Source organism: Coloeus monedula, assembly GCF_965178545.1.
Source record: "Coloeus monedula genome assembly, chromosome: 1".
Lineage (NCBI taxonomy): Eukaryota > Metazoa > Chordata > Aves > Passeriformes > Corvidae > Coloeus > Coloeus monedula.
In genome coordinates this window covers 21,246,145-21,263,868 of record NC_138781.1, presented here as the reverse complement: position 1 = coordinate 21,263,868, position 17,724 = coordinate 21,246,145, and the positions used below count along the sequence as shown (strand labels likewise).

At 38.1% G+C, this 17,724-nt stretch overlaps 1 protein-coding gene across 1 annotated transcript in view; it reads right to left on the bottom strand.

Annotated features, from left to right (window-relative positions):
- ITGA8 (integrin subunit alpha 8) overlaps nt 1-17,724 on the bottom strand; it is a gene marked incomplete at both ends in the record, with an annotated part of 110,210 nt that overhangs the window by 71,128 nt on the left and 21,358 nt on the right. Inside the window, 4 exons of the mRNA XM_082278149.1 lie at nt 9,356-9,547; nt 11,758-11,963; nt 17,425-17,477; nt 17,664-17,720. Coding sequence (XP_082134275.1) covers nt 9,356-9,547; nt 11,758-11,963; nt 17,425-17,477; nt 17,664-17,720 — 508 coding nt within the window. The remainder of the gene's footprint in view (nt 1-9,355; nt 9,548-11,757; nt 11,964-17,424; nt 17,478-17,663; nt 17,721-17,724) is intronic.

Below are 17,724 nucleotides of genomic sequence, written 5' to 3'. Positions count from 1 at the left end.
GAGCCATGCTTATTCTTGATCCAAAGAGCTTGAATGAGTGAAACTACTCAGTAGAGAAAATGGAATTAAGAATGAATATGCAAAAACACCCCCCATATTTATAGCTAGTAGTAACTTCTACAATCTAGTGTACGGACAAAGTGATTATATATTCAAGCAGAGCATTCACTGGAAGTTTAATTAGGGATTTTTCTTTGCTTTTTCTTGTTCTGTTACAGAGCAGTAGTTTCACTCTTCTTTCTTTCATTGCTTTGTGGGGTGCAATTCCTATACCCATAATTGGAAAAAATAATTTTTGATGTTGATACCAATGCATGAGATTTGAATACACATCCAATCAGAGCAATTTTAGATGCAGAAATTTTGAATTTGTTGTGGGTTCTGTAGAAGTTAAGTTACTAATAATTTCTATGAAAAAAATGCACGAGATGTCTAAATTATCTCAATTTTGGCAACTCTCCCCTCCTAAAAATAGAGAGAGGTTTTCTTTATTAATTCTTGTTAATGCTATGCGTGCAATGTCACTGATGCAAAGGTCACTAGCTGAAAAACAAGGTTTTAACAAGCAATTAGACAGCAAAAGAAGCTAGCTTAAAAAAAACCAGCTTAACTCCTTACAACCCTTCTGAACAGAGCCTGAAGAAAAACCTATGAAAATCTTTACTCCATTGCATCAGTGAAGGGGTATTTTCAAGCTCAGATCAAAATGTGTGATTAAAACATAAAAACAAAGACGAACAAAGAGAATCACAAAATCTTCAGTTCTTCTTTTCTCATATTTCATGTTTCTGGGATGATGAGGAACCTCACTGTTTTCGTGAAATGACCACTTTGCCCATGTTGCCTGTTTGAGAAAATTCTCTATCACCTGCTCCCCTGCAGAGAAGCCAAGATCTGTTAGGAAAGGTTGGTGGCAGGACCCACATGCTTCTGCTTCATTGCATTTGAGGAATAAATGAGCTGCGGGGTCACAACCACACTGCAAAAAATTAAGAAAACAAGCACGGAGTGATTCCACAGGAATTTTAAACTTCCATTTTCAACACAGCTTGCAAGTTGTATGCATTAAAGTCCCAGCTGGTGGAGTTCACACAGTTAATGCTGGAACAAGTGTCTTTGGCACATATTTAACTGAAGTGAAGGGGCACTGCACGAAGTTAAACAATCCTAATGCAAACACCTCACTTGTCAGAAACCCAAAAATGAAACAACAGCTGAGTCACCTCCCCACTGCAACTCTACCAGGATGCAGGCAGGAAAGTGTTAACTTTGGGGACTCAGAATGATTTACTGGCAGCTTTAAACATAATTTCATGTAGTCTGTCAGTTTCACTGTACAGTATAAAAAGGGGCTGGAAAAAAATTATATTCTATCTGGGTACAGGTGCTAATGGAAATTTTGTTAAAGTGAGAAAACTGCCTAACTGTAAACCCTGTTAAAAAATCATTGTGAGCCTTTTTGCTTTTTATTTTCCTCAGCAGATCAGGTGCCAAAAAGGCCCAGGGTCATATTCCTATTTGTTTTCTAGGATTTCAGTGTGCATTACAATCCTAAATCTCAGCAGGAAATGTCCAGAATAAAATTTCCTTTAAATGGCCATCACTTCAGGCTTGACCACAGTAAAGGACACTGGCTTGTGCACTATAGCCAGCTTTACTCAAGAATTTTAGTTAAATACTACAAACAGCCATCATTCAAAGTCGAGTACTTTCTTCCAATTCCATCATTCTCAGCTGCCCTAATCCTTCTCTGTTTTTAAACCGTTCTGGTAGCAGGTCTGTTACGGATAACACCTAAGGCTAATTCATATCAATGCTTCCCTTTTGTCTGAATGAATCCCTTTCACAATACAGCAATATTTTTCACTATATTACAAAAAAAAAAAAAAAAAAAAATCCCAAAGAGGACAGTTAATGCTTTATCATGTCAGTAAAACACTACTAACTGGGATCAATTGCTTTACTCTTATATTCTACTGGGCACAATACTGTGATTTCATAAAATATTGTGATGAATTTTAGAAAAGCATACCTATAAATTACAGAGATAATAATTTCCCATAAAATCAACATATTTGCACACAATTCTTGGCTTGTCACTACATTTTTGACTGATTATTCATGTGAAAAAATAATTAGCTGGTAGAAGCACTTCAGTTTTTCTGCATTTGCTGGCAGAACCCAAGCCATTGTTCTGGCTCTCACACACAGCAGTCCTCTCTTACCAGAGCAGATGCAGCTTCTCATTGATTTAATTTGTTTGTCTTCCACAAATCTCCTGGACCAACTTCATGATTTAATCATCACTAGATTCCAATTTGTAATATTTTTGGCACAATGCCTGTTGTTCTCAAAAAAGTTTATTAATCTGAAGAACCCTTGCCTCTCAATAAGAAATTTGAGGATTTTCCTCCTGCTGTTTGAGTTAATGTACTCAGCAGATGGAGCTGTTAAATACTCCTATTTTATTAAGATTAGACTGGATTACTGAAGTTCTGAAGAAATTTTGTCTTTTTATCACACTTCTTTCCTTCTTAAAATGTTTCTAGAGTAGTTTGATATTAACTACATGATATTCTTAAGATAATAACTGAGTCCAAAATAACAAGGCATGAAGATGCCTTTATACATTTCCCTGTGTTGACAAAGGCTTGACTATAAAGAGCAACCAAAAGAACAGGAAAACAGCTGTGTTTGTGCTAAAGAAGGATACCTTGAAGATGAAGCTTTGCTGGCACTGATTCCAGAACAATTCTCTTAAGTTAATAAGGAAGACTTACACAAGCATCTAAACAGGCAGGGAGCAGAGAAAATAGTGCATAATTTATTTGAGCAATTAACTAATCAACAGTCTTTGAATAGTGAATTCATCCAAAGCACTGAACCTACCCATACTGTTAAAAGAAACTGGTTAAATCATCCTGATTCACAAACACATTTGAAGAAACCACAGTCGTTGGGAGGATATGCCACAAGAAGAAAGCAAGTTTAATGAGTTGAGTAAGTTATTCATTACAAACTATTTACTCAGCTATAATCAGCCATCAAGTGACTGAACATATGCTGAAATGTGAGGGTGGAAACCTTACAGCCTCCAAATGCCTGAGCCCTGTACAGATAGATGAACCAGCTGGAAGTGCAGCACCACCACCTAGATAATCACAGACTCCAGGCATTTAGTGGGGCCAGCTTTGAACAGATGCCCAGAAGCCAAAAGAAACAAATTTCTTTCCCATTAAATAGATAAATGGATTTCTTTTGTTCCTATGAAAATTGAACTCCGCTAATAGAAAAAGACAAATAAAATTATAAATAAAATAAGCTATAATTCAAAATGCATGCCTTTGCTTCATTCCCTGCTCCAGGCTTGATGACACACTTAAAGCTCAAGATGGAGCAAAGGGGCCCTAAAAGCCCCAGATTTACAGGACAGTGGAAGCTGCCTTGAAAGTTACCATTATGCGTCCAAGATGTCCCAGCACAGAAGACAGGCAGGAAGACTGTCCTGAGGCAGGTATTTCCAAATAACTTTACTGCAAACCTTGCAGAGCTGTTGTTACAGAGAATCCCATGGTTATCTAAATTGTGTTACAGCCCTCACCAGTATGGCCTCAGACACAGCACAATGCTGCTCTGCCATGCCCTCACCTCAGCACAGGATCTTGCACAATATTCCAGCTACGACTGTATTTGCACTTAAACTGATGGGAAAAGCCCATCTTTTACATTTTTTCAATCCTGTTTTCTCCTTTATTTCTTTAATCCCATCTACTTTTTTTTTTATGAATGTCAATACAGGGTAATAGCATTAAACCAGTATTTACTATTGCAGCAGAAGTGAGATCAGATCTTCTCTGAATATCACCTTAGAACGTGAGTTGTCAAAGAACAGTGAAATGGATCATCTGCTGAAAGATATTACGATTATGTCAGTGTTAGTGAATTAGTGGCAGAGAATGTGCCTGTATGCTGTATCTGTACTGTCTGCAGTGGTATAATTAAAATAGCCCTAAAGCAGTTCACCCATGCCAATTAGATTCCAGAAGTGAGCATGCAGCAACCCTGTTTGGGCTTTTAAAAAAGTGAGTTTCATAGTGTGGACAAGGAGTGATCAGTGATAGTTCAGAACCAAAGACAGCATATTTCATTTTCTAGTGTAGATGTAACTTAGGAGAATTAATTGGTCTTTTCCTTCAAATACTGGATACCTGTTGTATACAGGAGAGATACTGCAGATTTCACGTAAGTGTGGTACTAAGCTTGTCAGTGTCATGCTTAGAAGACTGGGAAAGATGCACATCATGGCTTGGCACAATCTATCTGACTGATACGCTTAACCTGCTTCCTTTCACTACTCTTATCTGACTATAAAGTTTAATCAGGTTCTGCCTCTTACATGACTACAAAGAAAGGAGCATCCACTCGTTCATTACCACCATCATCACTGTTTGGCACTGCAATCCTGCTAGGTGAGGAGGAGCGCTCCGTTTGGGGCTGAAGGTGATGAACACCAGCACAGAGAGGGCAGCTGCATGAGCGACGCAGCTGTAAGAATGATCAGCACAGTTTTGTGCCTCTGGTGCTTCCCAAGGTTGAAAGTTTCCCACTACCTCCAAGTCTCCAAAGCAGAGACTACTATATTATCACCCCTGTCTGTGTTGATAAAGGAACAGTTCTGGGTAAATAACATCTGGAGTGTCTGTAAGTATGACACAATGTACAGAACTCCTTCCCTGGAAAGCTGCGGAGATGTAAACCAAAGGTTGTACTTAGTAACAAAACCTCAGTCTTCCCTGTTGAAAAAATCTCCGTAATTTTACAATGCTGAGGGGTCTGTTACTGTTACAATGCTAACATCTGTGCCAGGACAGCTGAAGGCAGATGGTCATTACACTGACAGGACTGCTAACAAGAAGGAAAAGAAGTTCTGTCTGCATGCTGACCCTACCAGAGAAAGTTCCATTTTTAGGTATGATGTTGACTAGTTAAGTTATTCAGCTGTCTGTATCCTGTGCTTGTGCAATAAAGGCAGGGCATGAGCTTGAGCACTGTGTTAGCATTGTCCATATTTTTGTATTGTTAGCACAGATTAGCTGTGATTTTAGTGTGTGCAAGTTAGTACTCTCCCAGATGGGAAAAGTCTAGGGAATCGCCTGGGCCAAAGACCTTTCACAAAAGGCAGTTTGGGTACAGTCATCCTGTTTCAGTGGTTTCATCTGATGATAATGAGCTGGGCTGTGCCATGTAGCCTCAAGGCCAGACCACAGTTCTTGCACAAACATAATTACTGACAGCAATGAAAAACATTTGGGATTATTGTTTTTTCAAGTACTAATTCTGACTTTCTTCTCAGTAGAGAAGATACAGCTCTTTTTTTATGTTGGTTAAATATAAAACCCAGGTCAATGGTAAAATCTTCATTAGAAGCAATACTCTGCCCAGACACAAGTCATAAATTACTAACTGCTCTTTACGTAAAAATATATGAAGAAGAGGAGACGAGGCAGTGGTGGTGACAAGACTGAACGATCATTTGGTACAGCAGAACTGGTACGCCATTCTCCACTGCACAAAGAACAATTAAATATATTAGAGCTCCTTCCACCTGATTGCTAAAACACATGGCTGAGGGAGGAAATATGTCAGAAGTATGTAAAATAACAGCAGACTGCAGAATTGCTCACTGTCTCTTCTGTACAAGAACTAGGGCATCTCCAAAGAAACTGTCCAATGGAATGTTCAAGATTTGAATAGGACACAGTGAGAATTACTTCTTCACAGAACATTCAGCTGGGCTGTGGGGTCCCTTGACAAATGCTGTGCGTGCCAAAAGTCTGCATGGGTTCTACAGCTGATTGGTCAAATTCATTCAAGAAAAGTCTGTCAAAGGATACTAATTTTGGAGGTGCCATCTGTGACTCAGGGCTGCCTTGTTACTCCGGTTGGTTAGTGCTGGGTGAATATTCTGGGAAATATCACAACTGTACAATTCCCAGGATATCTATTGTTGGCCATTGTTGGAAACATGCTGTGATGCTAGACAGATCTTTCATCTGTATCAGTGTGGCTGTATTATGTTCTTCTTTGTCTGCTCTGCTACTACACCATTAAACCTCCCCGTGATCAGTTTTTTCCCAAATTTATTATACAACTGGGGTCATGGGGTACAAGAGACTCTTTCTCTGCCTTTCCTAAAGAAGACCAGAAATTGGGGGGTGAGGGAGGCTCTCTCCCTTTGGTGGCCAGGAGCTGCAGGAAGAGGAGAAAGGAGACATCACTCCATCCACAGGAAAGCTGAGGGATTTGAACAGCGCTGTGTACTAGGGAGTCTTCACCTACTCCCTATTTCTTTCTCTGTTCCTCAGCTTATACTGGCATTTGGATGAAGAGAGGAAGATACTACTTCTTGTGCCAAACAGCTGCTCTTCTCCAGAAGGCTAATACACGGATCTCAGCCTGAACTGAACTCCCAGACAAGACAGGATTTAACCTTTTTCCAGTGGGTGAAAAATTTCATCGTGATTCACCCTCATGTTTTTGTATTACCCAACTTGTAATCAAAGAGCACTGGTTCCTGGGGTCAGTACAGTGATCCCAGGATGAAGCTCAGTGGTCTGTGATAAGAAGCCATACAAACAGGTGGTATCTTCTGCCCTCTGGGTCAGTGACCTGCTCCAAAAACATTAATACATAGTCTGATTTAAAGGAGGTCTGAACCTCTAAAAGGTCTGAAAATGCTAAACAGTGCATTAGAAATGAAATAGCAGAGTAACTCCCATGTCTCAGCCTCCCATTTCCTTGCATGGATATGCCTGCCTCATGAACAACGTCAGGCACAAGGGCTTGAGTAAGCTATACAAACACAGTTATAGTTATACAGGTCAGTCCTGAACACTTGAACTCTAGCCATGGAAGAGCTACCCGCTTGGAGAATCTCACCTTAGACAGTGGCAATATATTTTTAATACCTGCAGCCAGACATTACCAACACCTGTCTCTCACCTCCCAGTCCAGAACTTCTGCGAACAGAACTTGTGAGAGTGGTAAGTCAGAATTACCTGCTTTTATTACATTTTTCTTTTTATAAAATGGTTGCTTTTAGAAAATACACATTAGAAAGCTTAAATTAAATTTTTTGTGATTTTTTTCCTAATCTTTCACAACCGTCTTTGAATCACAGGCACAAACAGTAGTTTGGGAAGCATGGAATTAAAGGCTACTTTTCTAGACCTTCTATAGTCAGCAAGTCTCCGTTTCTCTAAAATAAAACTTCCTTCCTAATCCTTCCAACTTCAGTACCTTGTTTCCTCCTTTTACAAGGGCTGCCCTTCAGCATTTCCGTCAGGAGGTGAAGAAGAAAAGCTCTTTGACACAAGAAGGATTACTTACTTCATTGCCCAGTGTGTTTGTCCTAGGCTCGCATTTCCCTGTATTATTTCCTTTCTTTTTTTCCCCCCTTTTTCCCATAGGAAGGCACTCTATTTTTGTGCTAGCACCATGCCATGTTTGCAGCATTTTTACAGCTCTGTTTTGGTGCTCCAAATCTTCATGAATTAAGGAAGAGGTGGTTTACTGATAGTAAGGGGTTTTCCTTCTCATTTTCAGAGAGATTTTCACCAGTATTGTGGACTGCTCATTCAGATATTCAACTGAGGGATGGAGGGAAAAGCTAGTTACAGTAAACTCAGGGTGGTGTTTGTTTTCTTTTTTTTAAATTAGGTAATTCCTGTAATAAAATATCTAACACATAGGGAGCTGATAACACAATGTGAAATTCTGCAAGTAAGATGCATGGTGGAGGCCACAATGGCACGCAGAGAACTTACAATTACAGTACAATTCCTCAGTACACATTTAGAAAGACCGACACTCATCACCCAAACTTTCCACAAATTAGCTTAAAAGATGCTCCACATAACGTATGCTAATACAGCAGTGAGACTTCCACTCTTCTTTCTTCTCTATCTGAGTTAAAGAATTTCTCCCTTCCATCTATCTTTTCAATCTTAGAAATGTCAGGAATGCAATATCCTGTTTTCTTTGGTTTTGCTGGGGGCCTTGTTAGTGCCTTAGGAAATGTTTAAATGCTGAAACTTTAATAAAGAGCTCGGCTGTCCAAGAGAACCTCATTAGTCAGGGACAATGAAAGACTATTAATAGCAACATCAACAATACGCAAACAAAAAGTCAGAACAGTGTCTAAAAGCCCTTTCTTCTCTCAAGTGCCAAAAATCCTCTTACTTTTGTCTCATGATAGCCTCACTGTATTACAGCTTTTCTGTTTGTAAAACTGTAATTTCTATTGTAAACACCCCTTCCCAGAAATTCCCTTCTGCTTTTGGAAAGACACCTCTTTCAAGGTTTTTACAATCCATCACAAAAAGGTGTAAGATCTTATTTTTGTCCCTTTGAAAAATTACAATTTTCACTTTGAAATAATACAACTTTTAAGAACTCTAGCCTTGAAATAACCCAGGCTAACAAGAGTGATTTCATAGTAAGTCAGGGAAGCACAGACTGTTAGCATTTTACTGTGGATGAACCCTTCACAATTACAAAATATGATGTTTTACTGCACACTCTTGCTAAGGCTTCTGAATTGTGATGAAAAGAAACAGAACAGATTTGCTTTCAGAGAGAGAGTACATACAAGTACACTTACATTCAGGCTACTTAGATGGTAGGAAAAATTTTCTTTAAAAAATAAACATTTCACTGAGAAACTTAACTAATGTTACAAACTTGATAAATGTAAATATATGTCAGGTAAACTCATTAGGAAGAATCAAAGCTAACCTAAAAAGGAAGAGTCCATATAGCAAAATGAAAACATTAAAGGGATGAAAAGGCTCAAATAAAATAGCTGCTTTAAGCAATTTGCATTCTCTCTGCTTTTCTGTAATGCAATCAAAGCCATTAACTATATATAGCTCAGTGTCTCTTTGGTCAGGAAAAACAACTTAGCAACACAACCAGATCAATCCCTTCTTCTACAATGCAACATGTTTTTAATTAAGAAAGAATGCCAGGATGAAGGAGACCTTACAAGTTCAATAAGCTGAGACCATTCAGTTTTTGGAAGTGGGGGAAAAGGGTTAAGCTTTTTATTGTAAACTTCACATGCTTTATGTTAATACAACTATTTAAGCCCTTTCTTGACTTTCTGATCATGTCTTTTGACAGGAAAGGGAGTATTTGTTTTGTCTCATTTTAACCCTTGGGAAAGCAAACCAGAACTGCCCAGAAATGTCTATCCTTTATTCTGACCTCTGCCTTCTGAAAGGAGCAGTTTAGGCATGATGCATTTACCAGAGAATGGAAGTATGAAATTCCCTTTCTAAAGCAAAAATCTTACCTGGGTAATCATTCTTGTCTACATCAGAGTCTCCTCTTAGAGTGAAGCCAAATCCCGAAGGCATGGACTGTGAGGCCCAGACTCCATTGAGAACCTGGGAAGGGGTAGGTTTTAACCCATTACTGTATCCATTGTAAATGAGCACTTTCCCTTGTCTGTCTTCTCCTGCAAATGGTGCACCAATAGCAATGTCTGCAGTGAAAAATAAATAAATAAATAAATAAAAAGAATGAACACAATTATAAATTAATTCCCTGCAGGAAAACAGACACAAATGGCTTCTGCTACAAACATGCAAGAACGTCAACATTCTTTACTTCTCAATGTATTCTAGTTTAAAGGCAAATATACAAAATGTTTGCAGTGTCTTTTCTGTGTCAAACTTTCACGACAAAAGCTTATAAAATAATCCTATGAAGAGATTATTGAATTATACTAAATAGCCAGTCCACATTGGATTATTTCCAGGGCAGTTAATTAGCTTTAATAAACCAAGATCTAAGGAATGCCTGCTTCTACTTTCATATTTTTAAACAGCCACAAATTTTCCTTGATTTCCTCTATCACCTAGATAATAAGGAGCAGCTGTTAGGTAAAACTAATTTTCTTTTTCCAGATAACATATTCTACATAGACAAAAAACTTCAACCCCTCAAACATCTAACACTTTAGAATGCAAAGGAGAACAATGGAATATCATGTTTTCATCTATACCAATCCATCATCTTATTGAGAAACAGGAATAGTACCGAGTCAGGAATTTCACAGGAGGTCTTACACACTGTGGAATTAAACACTTCAATCCTTAAAAATGAGGTGCCATATCCAAGAAGCAGAACTTACAGTGCTCTTCTTCGTTTCTGTGCATGAGATGTGGAGACAGTCATGTCTAGATTGAGATTCAACAGCTGTACTAGCTGAGCTAGCCAGTAGGAAACAATAGAGAGTATGTATCTATAGCTCTCATTTTTGGGTTCTGATCTAGGAGCTGGTGCTGGACTTCTTTATTACTCTTGAATTGAGCACCTGGACTCTGTAGCTTCACTCTAAAGGCAGACGTGCACCAAAGCTCATATTCAGTTACGATGCAGAAGACTTTGGCTCTAGAGTATCCTTAGTCTTTCTACAGTGACAGAGAAAAGAAGAAATGTCTCCTGCCTGCCTCATCTGAATTCTGGAGAGAAGGGAGACAAATACTGCCTGCCCAGAGTAGCTGAGGGTATCTGCTGTTGCTCACTGGTAGGAAACAGGAATTCTCCACCATGAGGTTGCCTGCCCAGAGTAGCTGAGGGTATCTGCTGTAGCTCACTGGTAGGAAACAGCAATTCTCCACCATGAGGTTCAGCTGTGCTGAACTCTATGGTGGGATTCCAGGACAAGCCAGTGAGGGTACTCTCAACAGTCACAATCCAATGGCTTCGACCCACAGGATGGTATTCATACTTCGTGCACTCAGAACCCCAATGCAGTTCTATGACTCCTGACATGACTGATCCCTTGCACAGCAGCCACACAATGAGGGACACTGCCCTAGAATCTAGTGGCTAGAACATTGTGAAAAACAGCACTCAAGTTAAGGAGGAGCAAAGTCCACTCAGTGGGACAACTATTCTAAAGGCCACTGTGCAAAACAGCTCCTCCAGGAGAAAGTTTTAGATGTAGAGATACCTGCATCTAAAACAGAGGTGTTTTAGATGCAGAGGTACCTGCTTTGAAGATCTCTAACATCCTGGAAATAAGAAGTAAGGAAATGCATGTAGGGAAAACCAAGGTGCTACTGACCATGTCAAGGAGCTCAAGGTATTCTAGCTATCTCAGGTAATCAAGCAGTTAGTTGTACTGTTTTCTTGAATGTAGGCTGCCAGTTAACTTACATGAACATTTTGTTGTGTGCATGTGCTATAAGCATTTGAGAAAGAACCCATTATGCACCTGTGTCTTTTAGTACTTAAGTACCAGTGGAAGGCTGATTCCAAAATAGTACTTCTGTACTTGCTCAATTCTTTCATTGCTGACAAAATACTCTATGTACTCAGGCCTCATTCAATTATCAAATTCTTCCAAGCATTTGAGGAGAGAACTCTGCTTTCAAAAAAATTAAACATCTTAACTAAGTAATGAAATGTTATCATAGTTATAAAACAAAGATATTTTTATTCAACTAAACATACTAATATTTAGTAAAAAAATCACACTGTAGTCTATATGACTTATCGGTCAGTTTTTCATGATTTGGGTCTCAATATCAGTTTCATTAGCATTAGTGTAAATTCTCATGAATTTCAAAGATGGTTACCTGTTAAAAAGCCTTTCCCAGCACTGCACAGACACTTGATATTTGCTCTTTAGGCATTTTTAATTTGACTGTTAAACAGAGATATACTACATTACATACAAATTACCATTATATCCGTCTTGATTGAGATCTCCGAGGTGTGTGATTGCACTGCCAAATCTACCAAACACTTCAGTGCCTGTCAGAATTTGTGCATCTTGGAACAGGAATGCACTTTCTTGCAGGTACAGATAAACTTGCCCAACTTCTTTAGGCTTGCTCTCAAATTCTCGTTCCATAAAAAGAGGGGCACCAACTAAGATATCATCTAAACTGGAACAGTCAAACAAAAACCAGTGTCACTGAGAGACTGAGTGTAAACAACACAGTTTATACATTTTCTAAACAGGAAGCTGATAATTATTATACAGTCAGACTAACTGAGGTAAGAAGGCACTTCTGGAGTCCTAGCCCAAACACTTGGTCAAAGCACGGTCAATTAGGGAAGGCTGTCCATAGCTATACCCAGTTCAGTTTGGACTATCTTCACACATGGAGACTCCACAACCTCTCTGGGCAACTACTTCCAGTGTCTGATCATCATCACAGCAAAAATGTTTCTTCCTAGGTTTAAATGGAATTTCTTGCACTTCAGTTTATGCCCAGAATAGACACTGAAAACTTACACTTTGCAATTAATGATGCTGAAGTCAGGAAGCTAAGAGGGAATCTATGTTACTAGAACAAATTCTCTAGATCTGTTCTGCTAACAGTTCTAGCGAGAGACAAATTTTAGTATAAATTCTAGTTTTTGCAACTTCTACATCAGTAAGAGACCAAAAGAAAAAAAACCCTGCCACTTTACAGTAGATTCTTGAGTAACATACATGAAACACAAGTAGAGCATCAATTAATAGAGAATGCCTCATCACTTCTTCAAATAGAAGCTGGGAGACAAAGCCAAAGCTCTATTTCTGAAAACACTTCTGTTCAGTATTAGGTACACAAGTAGGTGCAGTGCTCATATAATTTTCTGTACGGAGTATTAAAGAGAAAGGACATAATCAAATCACAAAAATAAGATGCTTAGAGGGAAAAGACTTTCTGTCCATTACGGTACTCCAAGGTGAATCAGTAAAAGAACACAGACTAATCAATGCATATTTTGCATGTTGTTGTTCTAAATAGTCATGTTTCAAAACATGTTACCAACATTTATTTAGAGGGAATAAAAAGACCCTTTTATAAACTGTGAAGAATAAAAACAAGTGTGATTGACAGACTCATAACAAGCAGAAGTATTCTTAATGGATTATTCTGAGATATGAAACGATAGTATCAGATTAACTGCTGAAGGTTGCTCAAGGCCATGTAATAATATAATGTGCATTATATTCAGTAGACATTGATCATCTGTATTAAATAAGTCTGTTACTGCAAATAACTAGGACTACTTGATCCCACAATATTTAATTTGGAAAACATATTCTCTTGCTCTAATGTGAAGGTTTTTTAAAACTTTGGAAAACTCATAGAAAACTTTCTATTCTCAATTCATCTTATTTCCAATATGGGGGTTTATCTATTAGCAAACCAAATAGTAAAATTGCACTACATTGTTTTTCCCAATCCTTATAGAAAAAAAATCTGTATGATTCAGCAGTACCTCAGTTACTATTTTACCATAGATATATATTATGATTCTAAGATATACAGCACAGAATTTAGCACAGAATATGTCATCTAGAAAAAAAAATTAATTTCCTTGTAGAACTTACACATTCTGTAAGTTGTGACAAAATACTTCTAGGACTGTTATTTTTCTACGAAGTTTTATAGTATGTTTCCATAAAGGAAAGTGTAATTCCAAATGTCAGGTCAGTTTGCTATAGCTGTCCTATTTTTTATGTTAGATTATACCCTGTGGCATAAATAACTAAAAAAGGAAGGAAGCAGATGCTGACTTGATATAAAAGGTGGGATTTTCCTTTCACACTAAACATCAAAAGTTCTCCTCTACTAATGGAAGTTGTTTGTGGTTAGGACAGAATATCAGCTGAAATGGTTGCCATGAAACAAAAGCAACAACGAAAACAAATTATGAATGCTCTTTTAAAAAAAAGTTATTTTACATATGCCATGTACTAAAAGCATTACACAGTAGCACTATCATTAATTACTATTCTAGTACCTCACAGTCCAGATACTCCTAGTACATTGGGACCCCATAGAGTTAAGTGCTGTAGAAACCATGAAATAAAAGATGAGCTTGGCTCCCTTGAATGTTTCACAAATGAGCAATTTTAAGACTGAAGGAAGATATCTTTAGAGGTGATAAGGAACCAAATCACTGAGAGTCAGAAAGCTCCCAGTATATTGGTGTAAATTAAAGAGATACCCAGATACGTTTAAAACCCTGGTCCATAGAGCAATATCCAGAGTGCCTAAAATGGTGAAAAGAGAGAGGCAGACTATCTATCGTGTACTAAAATTCTCTAAGCAGAAGCTTAACCTAGAACACAAGATTGACTGGGTGAGACAGAAAGCAAGCAGACAGGAGCTGGAGCTTGTTCAACAGGGAGCATAGCATCTCAGCTAGAAGTGCACAGTGCTGGGTTATTTTTCTCGTAAAATTTCAACTTTGCTAAAATAAATGACAATAACTGTGTAAAATGCATCAACAGTCCAGGGAGCAGGGACCAGAATCCAGTAGCTAAGATGGCTCATCTTCTGATGTGCTGAGGAACAGGTGGAAGAAAGGCAGTCATCTAATACACTGACCTATTTCTAAACTGGTTACAGGCAGCAGAGCCACCTGGAACACTCACAGCACTGAGTTTGCCTTCCCTCCAGGTCTTCACATATACAGCCCCCACCAAGGCCTTCCTTTCCTCACCCTCTGAAATTTTTCCCCTTCTCTTTCAGACCTGAGCTCTGTAGGTTAAAGCACACTGCTTCAGCAAGTCCTCTGCAAGAGGCAGCTCTCCCTTATGCAAATCTAGAAGTTAGGGATTAGAGTTTGGGGATTTTGTGCTGTCACAGCAGTGTACTATAGCTAGAAAGGGAGGATTTGTTAGCTACCCAACTCTCTCTGATCCTCATTTACTTTTTTCTGGTTCCTCTTCAAGTGGGTAAAATAAGCAAACAATTGCTGTTTACCATACTTTATACTCAGTTTTGCCTCCCAGCTTCTACAATTTGATTATTTAGGTAACAAGCAGTGAAGGGGGCATGGGAAGGGTGTGTACTTGTTGGGTTCTAAGTACCTATGTGATTAGTATTATGCATTTTTGTTGGTGAAGGAGGATATTTCAATTGGTCTTTTAAACTCTAGGAGTTTGTATTTACAAAATTGAGAATTCTGAGTCAAATTCAGTTTGATGTGATTGCTTCTAAAAAGCCGTAGGAGTAAATAAAAGCAAAAGCCTGTGGACAGTAATATTAAACCATGAAATGCAGTTCAATTTGCAGCAGTACTTTGAACTGGTTCATTAGATTTCATTACTGCACTAAGATGCTAGAGTTAACATAAATGATATATTAATTTTTTCTCCAACACAGAAAAGTAGTCAGTCAGTATTACTTCCCTTCCGATTAAAAACAAAATCGTTAAAAAGCACAAAGCTGACCACCTGCTGAGACTGTGTGCCATTCCTTTGTGTCCTGCAGACTAATAAAAAGCAGGAATATGGGAAATGTCAAGAGGTCAAAGTATGACTATGGAAAGCTTTGATAAAGGCCAAATAAAAAACCCAGTAAACAGTTTATTTCACTATTTTTACCGGACTGTTTCCAGCCTAAATTGAAAGTGTTCTCTTTTTCTCTCTTTACTAGGAATGTAGCCTGTAAGTTGATGGCAAAGCTTGGTTTGTTAAGTTTCATTGTGGATTTCTTATTATTAGCAATGGGCAACTAAAGGATAGTTCAAACCATACCCTTGATTTCCCTGTTCTGCCTACAATCCTGATGTGGTACAGATAAAACCGCACGAGTCACTTTGGAATACCCACAGAACTGCTGGGCTAGGTCTACAGAGCTTTTTTCCTAAAATAAGCCTAATCTTTGAGCCGTATCATGAGTCTTATTATAGCAAAGCACCATTCCTAATAATCTTGTATTAATTTTTTCAGCAAATAACTTAATCAGGTTTCTCATACTGATAAGGACATCACCACCTCCTTATCTTTATCTGAATAAAATGCCTAAGCAAGTCTGAAGTGTTAATTTCCCTCTTGCTTTTTTCCTCTCTTTCACTCTTCCTTTCAGATAAATATTTCTATTGACTATATATGCAAACCAGCAAAGACAGACTACATATCTAATCAGACATGTTTATCAAGTAGAGCTTTTTGTGTTTTGTTTTCTGTGGGATGTTTGGATCTCAGGAAGAGTCTTTAGATTTCTTTTAAGATATAGACTGGGAGACCACACAGGCCTCAACAGCACTTTGATTATATTATTGACATAAACAGTGGTTTTAGAGGTACACAGAAAATATGAGACCTGCCAAGTAACCCTATGGTTAACAGGAAATAACCTGCACAGGAAACAGTTTGGTTCAGTGAGAAGTAAATAATAAGTTCCCTGAAAGTCTAATGAGTGTCTATTACACCTTAGATTAATGTTTCTCCACCCTTTCACATTTGTAATACATCAGTAGGACTAAATTAATTCTGATTCTGTTTATCATAAAACCAGAAATTTTCAAAAGCTGTGATACTATGCCAAAATCTGATCTCAGAAACTTGGAAAGATTTGAGTACTATGAACCCCCCATGGAAACTGTTGAAGCTTCTATTTTGTTGTTGTTCTTTTGTTTTGTAACTGCATTAACACTTTACCACCTTGCCTTGTTACTTTTCTCTTCTCTTGTATTCCTCAGTCTTTAAAGGGTCACTAGTCACTAATAAGAAGCAATGACTATTTAATGCACTATGGTTAAGCACCTAATAAGAAATGATTACAAGAAAAAAATACAAAGTAGACATATCTTAGACATTTTGCAATAAGGAAGAGTACACTGCATCTCTAAATATCATCCTGGCTCATCTTTGTGCAGACTTCCAAGGCTGCAAGATTCAGGGATTTTTATGTCCTTGCTAGATAGCTACTATCAATATTCTCTGACTAAAGTCCTCTTCTCCTAAAATATTTAATCAGACTTTACGTGACTTGAAAGTTTTGTTCAACAGAGCCTGAAACCCCCAAGTATCTTAGGGATATGATCCCCAAGCATCATGACCCTGGGAGCGGAGCATCATTCTCCCTCTGACACACACAATGCCTGCCATAACTATTGGACATAGACACTTGTTGGCCCTTGGGTGATAAAAATGGATGGCCAACCAGCAGGTGCTGGAATGAAGAAAGAAGAGCTGATGACATTGGAAGGCTGTTAAAATTGAGAAGTGAAGCTATGGATGAGAAGACTTACCTGTATGTGAGAATGGGAGAATTAACTTCTGACTTTCATCTATCTCATTCCAGTGGTAGCTAGTGCTGTTTATTCACTGTTTTTCTACCTAGATCTCTTTTCTAGGACTCTGGACACTCCTCTGAAACACTGCTTTCAATAAATATTTGGGAACATAAACTCACCCAAACTAGGCCTGCAAATACTCATGCCACTGTGACTGCACAAAGATAAGCCTATGTGAACAATTAAAATTAGAAAAGCAGAGAGCCAAGAAAAGCATTTTGAGGTATGAAGCACCTGAAAACCTACATTTATAAATAAATATCAGGCATTGCTTCTATTAGTGTTCAGTGGAGCCGAATATATTTGGTAACCTACCCATCATTGTTAACATCAGATACTGCAACTGTGTACCCAAAATAAGACGCCATCTGAAAATAAAGAACAACAGATAGGCTTTCATATCTGATATCAAGTATAAAGGTTTTTTACTGATAATCCTCTTTGTTTTTATGGTCATCAATACAAAAGAGTATTTTATGTATTCTTGAAACTATGTTAATGAAACAACATGCTCTAGAGATACAATATTTCATCACATAGTTGCTTGACATTACCTGTTCACCAGTGAAATTCTGGATAAAGGTCAAGTCAGAAGAATTAATAATTGAGACCTGG